The 10,490-nt window shown below is 49.0% G+C and overlaps 1 protein-coding gene across 1 annotated transcript; it reads right to left on the bottom strand.

Moving 5' to 3' along the window:
* Positions 1-2,887: 2,887 nt before the first annotated feature.
* Positions 2,888-3,343, bottom strand: POX_d05823 (uncharacterized protein; the record flags this gene model as incomplete). The annotated part of the gene is made up of 2 exons (XM_050114659.1): positions 2,888-3,057; positions 3,307-3,343. The coding sequence occupies 2 exons, from the start codon at positions 3,341-3,343 to the stop codon at positions 2,888-2,890; spliced, it is 207 nt and encodes a 68-aa protein (XP_049969610.1).
* Positions 3,344-10,490: the final 7,147 nt, after the last annotated feature.

Below are 10,490 nucleotides of genomic sequence, written 5' to 3'. Positions count from 1 at the left end.
CTATGTGGTACCTGCCAGCAACTTTCATCGGCCAGAACATGCAATCAACCATGTACACAGAGGATCGCTTAAAAGTACGTCCCATCATGTATGTACACTATCCAAATCAAATTTCCAACCGAATTTTTGGAAATCGAGACTGGTACCTATGAAAAGTCCGATCCATGGACCATTTTGCTAGTTTATGTCCTTCTTGGGGACGATTTTCCACCATACAGACGCCAAACTCGATTTAAGGCTGAATGCGAACTTGAATTGCCCTCGTGCTGGAGTTTGCAAATAGGCTAAATTGGCAATGAACAGAACGAACCACCGATTTATGAGCCAGGACAAATGACATGAATCGATATGCATTCACGAGCAGCGCAGCAACCCGTGCCATCCAGATCTGTCGCTTTTTTTCTTTTGGGATGAATGCAGACCCATCGATGGGTGTGAGTAACGAGTGATGTTTGGGTGTCTGGTGCAGCCTCTACCTATCCCCTTGACTCGGGTACTGGGTCGTCCCCCGACTGGGTTGATATCTCCTGTAAAAAATTGCTTGCAGCTCAGACACAACATAACTATAGTGGGTCTTTTGCCTGTCGTAGTAATCTGTTCAATGCTTTCGCCGATGAATCCCTTTTTCGGTTTCACCAACGGGCTGAGACGTGACACGCCCACATCGTAACGGAGAAGACAAATCAAACCAACCCTTCCCACCTCCTCCGGCATCTGTAACGCCGTCCGTCCACGCAAGATTTACCCCGGAGATCCCGATCGATTCATCAGGTCCGAGAAAGTCGGCGAGTCCACCACACTCTGGGCATCGCGCCAGACTCCGCCCTCCCCAGCCCGATGCGAGGTTCGACTCTCGTGCGACGATGGCCTGAATGCGCCACGACACACGTCCCCATTTTTTTGGCCTTGGTGGAGATTGTCATTGACCGGAGCGGGAATGCGAAGAAGGGCACAATGGTTATTCGAATCCCTCGCGTGTATAGAGTACAGAGTTCTGATGAGATGCTGAATGGGAAAGGATGCTTTCTCTGCTCACTACTGCAAAGTGTATCTAGCAAGTGTACATATTATATGAATGTAGTGGTACTGTGTGACTTGTATTGTGTGAAGATTGTGATTAGCCTGATCGGGTTGCTAGGTCGGAGAAAATGTCCTACCTTGAGCGGAAGGCAGCTGCTGCAATTGCACTAGTCCTCTTTCAGAATCGTCCACTGGGCCATTCTGTATACAAGCTACACTACATCGTACGTGTACTCTTGATGGACATCAGACTTATGATTCTCGTAATGAAAGTACTTCTTGACCATTCTCACCGTCTCAACATTGAAAGAAAATTATGGAGGAAAACGGGTGACTACTATTTTCAGGACCGTGGCACCGTCAAAAAGAGAGTTGCGGGGCGACTCGCACGAATATGACCAGGCGAGGAGATTTACCGGGTTAAACTCGGACATTCACCGTCGAACCTCATTCTGATTTATTGTTTGAAAATGTGCACAACTGCACATTTGCATGATGGGATTCGACTAATGCAGTCCAGCTCCCGAGTGGAGATCATTTACACATGGCATGAGTTCCTACCGGGGGGAGATTAATTTGGAGGACCCCCTTGGAGTCTCAAGGACGGTCGTGTGGGCTTTACTGCTCGCGTGGCTCGTGACTCGTGCATGTTTACTCCTCCAGGAACCCGGCTCATTTCACCCGATTAGAGTGTTTCCGTCCTTTTGACCCCTTCAATCAACTCTCACCGTACTATTGTCCGTGAATCAACGAGTCCAGTCGTAGCTGGTGTCTGACAGCCCAGTCAGCTACACCTGCAATCCAATCTCCATTCGACATCCGACTGGTTCGTAAGAAGATGGTGGGAAATCCGGGGATAAGCACGGCCTCCAGCTCCCCCATTCGGTTTGGTTGATCTCTCCAGATTCTTCGAGTCCAATGATAAAACTTATCTTTTTTTTTTCTCGTATTCTCTTTCTTTTGGGGCTATTTTGGCTCGATCAATTTAGTCCGCGAAAGAGATTGAGACAAATTCTCCGCCAGCGGAACCTAAAATTTCCGTCCACACGAGAGCCCGGAAGCCGGGAGAGTTTTTTTTTTTGAACCAGACACACCACTCCTGTATTTGGGACATGATTCCCTATACAGAATATGGCCGAGGCAACGGAGTAGAAATAATCACAATTGAAGACACGGACGGTTGAATGTCGATGCTAGCGTGTGTCGTGTGCGCCCGCACACTCTCGAAATCACTTTCCTCATCTCGTCTATACTAGACTGATAAATGACCTCTGTATTTTCTCCCGTGACGCAGGATCCAAGGACCACCCAGATATGAATGATGTTCTCCATGTAGAAATCCACTACCTGAAAAGTATTTCACACACTTGGTTCAGACCAAACCCAAACTCAACCAGGTTCTCCCCTGGTACATCACCTCCTCTCAAAACAGGACATAGTCCATCGCCTCCCGTGTACGATTCGGACTCGGGATTCTGCCGGAGCAAAAGTGTCTCCCACTTTCTCGATTGAATATTAGCCGAGGCCGATGTGGGGAATTCCGTGGGGGGGGGGAGAGAGAAAGAGAAGAGGAACGAATTGCGAGAAAAGACACAAACATCACTAATTGGCAGGTTCACGTGGGGAAAAAAAAAGGTGGGCGGAGGAGTGGACATGTGGAAAACGGTTGGATTAGTGGCTCTGTCTTTGCCTACGGTTTTCCTTTCTGCCTTTCTCTCTTGCTCCCGGTCGGGCCGATGGGGTTGGAAATGGGGGGAATTTGGAAATTGGTGGCAAAAAAAGAATAGAAAGAAGAAGCAGAAGAAGGGTACAACCCATATCACCAAGTGATTTTTCGGTGTTGAATCGGGCCCGGACTGGGTCGAGTTTAGAGAAGACGGGCGCTGCGTGCACCATACGACAATTCGATGATAGGAGTAAGTCTGTGATTCTTGCGCTTTACTGGTTTACCTGCTGTAGTCCTAGAGCTTTTCTTTTTATTGTAAGACGGATCTTTTCGACAGCTAGGAGAGAGGCCGGACCGCAGGCAGCGTAACTCTAGCATACCAGCACAGCTTGAAGCTACCAGCTACTAGTTGGCAGCTCGTAAGGCCACTGCTACTGCAGCTCGCTAGAAGCCAACACGGTCGGACACGGCTCCGTGTTGGGACGGGAACTGAGACTGGCTCAGATCCCGATCGCTTATTCTTCTCCGTCCCCGGACTGGCCAGATTCGGAAGGCAAGATGAGTTTGGATCCGAAGCTGAGCCGGGTCCTGCTCGCTAAACATGTTGAACCTATACATACTTGCCGCAGACGGAGCAATACGAGTCCCTAAAGACATGATGAGACATGATCAGGTTAGACAGCGAAATGAACATGAAGAAGAAAACCCCCCCCCCAAGTTCCAACTACATTCAACCTAAACTAGTACCTAGTTCCCCCCCATAGACCTTGACAAGATGCCCACCATTCACTTGATCCTATCCCGATCCATTTAGGTAAATAAAACGGTTGCAAGTGCTGGATACAAGCACATCTCACAGTCGACCAGTCACACTGCGAAAAGGTTCTTTCGTATCACCGCCCGGAAATTGCAATCCTCAAATGAGATATCTGGCGACATGGACCATAGTCTTCGCTGCAAAGATTCCTCTTTCAGACCAGAGACGGGGGACTGGTCTACCGATTCGGCAATCCGAAGCGCCGGAGCCAGAGTGTGGAGAACCCGTCAGTTGGGGGGGGGCTCTTTTGGCACGGTCCACAGATCGGGCGAAATTAGTGTTTCATCCAGTTATTGTTGTGAATAATGTCTTATTTTCTTCTTCAACTAGAGTGATTGTGTTGTTTACGGTGTACTCATGAATACCAAATAGTGTTGTACTGGACTTGACTGGTAGACCTTGTTCAATGAGGACTAAGTATAGCTTAAATAATCATTTGATCGTGAGGAAAATTAGCGAGATAAAACCATATCTCCCACAGTCGTCAAGACCGGATTTGTCTCGTTCAAGCTCAAACGAGAGGTTTAAGTGGGGATTGCTCATAGAGAGTGCATATATGGCTCTCTCCTTGATTCATTCTCGTGGAAACGTTGTACTACATCTACATCGAGATGTCAAACTCTCTCCTTTCTAGCCGCGGCAACATGATCAATCAACACCCTCGAACAGAATGTCCATTATCATTCAGGACAAGCCTGTTCTCTGCAGGTGGCGCCCCCTCTCCTCTCCCAAGCCGGAGAATAAAAAAAAAAGGGGGGGGGAAGCTAAAAGGCCACATGGAAAGGGTTAACCTTAAGGAAGAGTGATACCAGATTTTGGAGAAAAGCTCAATGAGAACCTCTAGAATAGGGAGGGAAAATGGTCGGTAATGCGGAGACGTTGATGGAAAGACTGACCAAGAATTGTTGAAAACTGAGGGATGTGGGAGGTGATTTACCTGAGCCATACACGAAAATGCACACAGCACGACAATCCGAGTAAGTATACAACTTTCCCATTAAATGCCTGCCGAGATACGCGAGAACTCCCGCCCCCATCAAATTCAATCCATGACCTGACACTAGCACGCACCTGACCAGCAAAAAAGATGACGGGATGGGGACTGGGGGCTAAGAGTAGTAGTAGTAGAGGGCGGATATCGTTTGGGATGCCAGTTGATCAGGCATTAGCATTGGCTCGTTCAACAGGTCATGGACAGACGGCGCTTCATGTGGCATGCGCACAGGGACTGGGACCATCAAGACAGCCATTTCATACCAATCGATGTATTTATTGAATTAGAAGGCACAGAAATACTCGACTCTATCTATTGTGTGTTATTCCATCGTGCAGGGTGACGTCTATGAGTACATGGTGGTGTGATGGGAGAAATCGCCCCTTGCATGAGGAGGAACACTGGGGGTTGGAGAGGGTCATGTCATGGACTGGATAGGTAGCTGTCACTTTCTGTGCTTGCAACCTTCAATGTTGTCGCTGGTTAAAAAAGACACGCACAGAGAGGGAGAAGAAGAGAAAGAAAGCAACAAGCCGACTACACTCGAGCTGTGGTCATTGGTCTGCGCTAGACGATTATAGTAATTGATATTCAACAGCGATACATTGATATTAATCGAAAGCCTTCTCCTGTGGAATCAATTAATATCAAGAGCGGACCGGATTGGTGTACATGGCCATGAATCCACCACCACATCCATCAATTAGCGTGATTCTTTATACCTAGATGAGTTAGGCGTTGACTAGCAATGGCTATGAGCTACAAATCCATTCACCCCACATCCTCCCGCCATCTCGTGCTGAACCGGCTTGGGCGAGAAGAGGGTAAATAGAAATGGCCCGACCGAAGTGAGGAGAGGTCCTCGTTACCTAATGCAAATAGGCAGAATGCGGGGTTAAGGTAATTTTCTGGGGGAAAGAGGAGGGAGGAACCGGTTCTGTCTGTTCACCTGGTGCATACGCCATCCAGTCATGCACAATTCCATCCATTTTGAGTAGATTTTGTTTTTGCCCCTGGCCAGGGCCTCGCTGATATGACAGTCTTTTTACCTGTGTGGATATATTTCATAGCGATTGAAATCTGGGATCCCAGAATGAGATCAGATGAGACGGGTTGGAAAGCCAGGGCAAATGCTAGAATAGACGGGCGCGCCCAAATGGGGGGGGGCAACACAACAAACCACGTTCTCACATCTCGACATTCTCCGGAGCCAAGCCATCGCCCATCGGGATGAGATCCAATCATGTTTGAAGGGCGTCGGATAAAGCCGCCACGTGTCGGAGGCGGAGGTTCGGGTCGAGGATCGGGTCTCCTTTATGATGATTCAAGTCGTCAGCGCCCGTGAGCCAATGAAAAGCGAGGACGTGAGATGATAGTACTTTACAGTTGAAGTGCGAGCTTGTGAGTGTCCAACACACGGTGATCCACAACGTAGGTGCCAAAACAAAATGCTCGACAGGAAGAAGTCGAAAAAAAATGAAAAGGAAAAGGAAAAGGAAAAGAAAAAGAAAAAGCGAGGGCTAAAGATGGATCACCGAGGTGCCTAGGTTTCATGTGTACTGTAGATTTTGAAAATGAGAAGATATGCCGTCTAATCGGGTATGCCTAACAAACAAAGTAGTTGTAAGTTTGCTGACAGGTCTGCCATGTAGCAGTACCTTGCTGCTGTACCTGCTGCACTCGATAATACCCAACTAAATTATACTTATTAATAGGTCACCGGATTCATCCATCTCATCCTGTACCGGTAGACGAGTCGATCAACATTTCGCCTTCGACGAAAAAAATGCATCTGAAAGCATCACTGTTTCTGTACCCCATTCAATCTTCATGTCAATGACAGAAGTCTTCGATTCCCCTGACCCACCCGCTTCAACCCTCCTCGCTCACAATGATCAGACGACACCGATCCTCTTTCGTCCTCGGGTCCCACGAGATGGCCCCCATGGATTTTTCATGTACTGTACGACAATAGCTCAGTCTAATCCAGTCTTTCCCCGACCTTCCCCACATGGCCCTTTCAATGGCAAAGAAAAAAGGGAAATCCTCCCCCGCCCGGCATCTATTCATACTCCGCTCGCTCGATCATCACGAGCGTTGACATCAAGTATGTATATCCCAATTGGATGCGAAAAAACAACTTCCCCACACATAAAAAACCTACGCAGATTTATCACTCCTACCACCCTCAAGAGAGGACGGCATGTGAAAGGTCCGTGATCATGTACTCGTGTGGAAAAATTGGTGGATAGCCGACGAGAAGCGAAGCAAGCCTTGGTCGGGAAGGGTTAGAATTCCGACATCAATCTACTCGTCTGTTTTTTTTTTCTTTTTGTGGTGGTTTGGCCGATAGAGACGGGAGGATATTGAACATTTGGGGGGTGACTACCAGGCTACTTGGCTGACTGGCTAAGGAGAAGGAATATGCATATTCCTTTCGACATACATATAGCCAGTATGCATGTATGCCTAGATGGCTAAAACCGGGCAGAGAAGGATGTCTGATGTGCTTACTTTGAACACAAAAAGTCAAATGGACGAAGCATCTTAGGTCCGTAGCGAGAATGAACTAGGAGACAGAATAGGGACGTGGGAGATAAAAAAAAAGGAACCGAAAAGGAAAGAAAAGAAAAAGAAAAGCAGCATAATCAACATTCATCTCAAGTGTACACTGGGTGCTATGTATACAAGTGGTTATCGTCCACTGTCACGGTCACCGAGATAATAGCCGTGAGCCCCCAGGTTCCAACATAATTAGAGCAGCTCGGCTACAGGTTCGCTGCACGGCAGAACGAACTGTTTTTCTTTTCGTTCTTACACGCTCAAAAAATCCTCCCGATGACAAGATGTACCCGGTCCGGGTTGAATTTGACCATTTTGGTTCGTCACTTGGGATATGCACCGTGATACATCAATCCGGCCGTACGGCAGTCTCCTCCTTGGGAGGGATGAAATGAGCAGTCCACAAGGGGACACAAGTAAGGTAGTGTTAGCATTTCAGGTATCGGCGAGAAGAAAAGGATAATCGGTATCTCCTTGCTGCTGATTGTCGGTGTAATTGATGTAAGGTTGTCGGTGTATGCGTGTCTGTGTTATATTTTGCCAAATTCTCGTTCATCCGGTCAGCGAGGCTCTTCTCGGATGGATTGGTTCATTGCATTCGGATCTTGTAGCTGTCAGGCTTAGGCAGTCAAGACCAAGGAGGTAAGTAAGGTACGAGGTCCAATTAGTCAAGGACTCCAGGAGTACTACTTTCCTAACTAAAACTTAGAGGTACTGTAGAACTTGAAAGTCCATCCAAGCGCTCAATTACCTTTTTTTTTTTTTTTAAATCCACTCCTAGTCTTGTCTAGATTCTAACCCCCCTCTGTAAAGGTCCCGGTCTCTTTTCAACCATGCCCCCCCCCCCCCCCCCCCCCCCCGCGGGGAACCCCGGGATTGTCCAGCTCGGCTCAAGGGGAACCACTTTTGATTGGGGCGGTGGATCACGAGAGGTTGGAGACGGAGTGTGCAAATTGTAACGGGTTGAGCATGATTGGAACAGAGGAACAGAGTAGGGCCCGCACGAGTGAGCTGGCATTAGCTTGCCTCGGCTGATTCTCTTTTTGTTTTTTGAGGGAGGGGGGAAGGATCAACCGGTGGCTTCTAATTGCTGATCAATGTGTGAATTTTTCAAGGCTCAAGTTGCTGTTGAAGCTTCTTTTCTTAGATATTGTGGCGGTTTGGGCCACAGAGCGGCTTGGATTGGATATACTGTAGATGTTGGATACTATAGTTGGTAAAAGTCGGGCTGTTGGGTGTAAGTGGTGGTAGTACGTCTATGGATCAAGGGATTTGGCGGTATTGACAACCTATTCATGCGAATGCTTCAACGGCAGTCTTTGCATAGGGGGAAGAGTACTGGGTTTTACGTAGTAAAATCCGACCATAGTGATTCTCTGTGCTGAGGAACGTTGAAGGCATCTGTCACAGGACATCCAAGACAAAAAGCAAAATAGTTACCATTCAATGAGAATCACCTACGCTAGAAGGGGGGAAAAATGAAAGGTCATTCGCGATTGCGGTAGGTACGACAGCGTCGATCCAAGTCTGGATGAGATCGGCTGTGGAATGTACCCGGAACCCCGAGACGTCCGCACTGGCACACATACACACGCATTTCGAGGCCGTAATGTGCAATTTACATCCCCTCTCGGCCTTGGCAAACCTCGCATAACGAACTGAACCAAGTAAGAGCCGGTGCTCGGGCCTGCGTCTTGCCCGGCAAATCGGGTGTGTACATCCAGAGAGAGAGAGAGAGAGAGAGAGAGAGAGAGAGAGGGAGAGAGAGAGAGAGGGAGAGAGGATGACCGAGGTTGGGAGGGGGGCTCAGCCCTACCAAATCACATTCATTTAATCTCCATCGACTTGGTCATGTTGATGGAGAGTCCGATGACTGTCTGAGTGTATGATCTGGATCTGTCCATAGACTCTCTACTCTATAGTATACACTTCCTGTGGACTGTACCGTGTGCACATTCTCCTGGACACGTCACGGAGTGTTTGCTCTTGTGTGTACGAGCAGACCGTCCAGTTCCACCGTTCGTGTCGACACCCCCGTCTGATAGGACCAGCGAGGAGCCATGTCCCTCGCTCCTAGCTCGGGGCCACTCAAAGTCCCTCTCCATTTTACCCTGCCAGACGTGCCGGGAGTCAGACTCTGATGCGCCTGCCGATCGGGCATCAGCCGCAAGGATCTGAGGTCGTTCATTCTCTGTTGTGTAACGTGAATCAGGCTCCGATCCAGGATTCAGAAATGGGGGGGGGCAGGTGGATTTGGACCGGAACGGAGACTAACATTATCTACGTGTGGTGAGCTATTGGACACTGGACGCTGGACACTTTGGAATCGGTGGGCGGTTTCGGATGATGAAGATGACCCATCAGATTTTCTATCAGGTATAGAGATGGGACATGATGGAAGAGTGCAGATCCCAGTCAGCGGGGAGGTGATCACATCGTTTGAATGTCCTGGTCAGTGCATCGGAAGGATGTGCGTCGGTCAACCTAGCTGGTAACTAGGACAAGCTTCGACGGTCGGTAGAGTATCAGTCAGTCATCACCTACTGTTCCAGACTGGCAGTGGTTCCGTCCAGAGCAGAGGCGGCAGGATCGTAGGTCGGGACAATGTGCTGATCAGTAGAGGGTAGAGGGCTCGACATGACGACCGGGTATGACCGTCCGGTCACAGGGCTGCGATTGTTTACGATTTGGGCCGAGAAAATGGGGGAAGGATCACAACCAGTACAAACAGGCGGCATTTCTATTCTGGCTGGAACAGCAGAGCCGAACCTTAAAAGTCTCAAGGCTCAGAAGGTTTCAGGAGGGATCATGTCCAGATGGCGGGATGATTCGGATCGAGGATCCCCTCAAATGAATGATGATACTACGCAGGAGATGGGAGATCATCAAATGGGAAGACGAGAAGAGACCACTCGACGCTATCCGCGAGGAGTCCAAATCTCATGATTCTTGCCCCGGTCGAGTCCCGCCAGAGTATGATCAGTGCCACTGGAGTCAGGGCCAGAAGTCGGAACTGGGACCAGAGCAAACGATCCGCGGTGGGCGTGCGCTCGGTCGGTAAATGGGCGACCGAAAGACACGAGCAGAGTCGGGATGACAAAACGGCGGACAATCACAAGATGGGACCCGGAAAGCACGGTTCATCCACTGGGAACTTTCCTGTGATACCTGAGCAGTCGACGGTCTAGGACGACGGGATCACCCTCTACTGGACAGCGTTCTCGGGGGTGGAATAAGATCCTCATGGAAGACTCTTGCCCTATCACTGACGTACCATACAAAACCAACAACGATGGCGGCGACAAGAGTTCCAGTGCTCAGTACTCGGCAAGCAAAGCTGGTTGGCAAAGACCCTGATAGGCTTTGCCGGGATGGCCTCTTCCTCGGTAAGATCGGGTCACGGCCACCTCTTACCCCGGAATTCCACCGTG

Source organism: Penicillium oxalicum, chromosome IV (assembly GCF_001723175.1).
Source record: "Penicillium oxalicum strain HP7-1 chromosome IV, whole genome shotgun sequence".
Lineage (NCBI taxonomy): Eukaryota > Fungi > Ascomycota > Eurotiomycetes > Eurotiales > Aspergillaceae > Penicillium > Penicillium oxalicum.
This window is presented reverse-complemented; position numbering and strand designations above follow the sequence as displayed.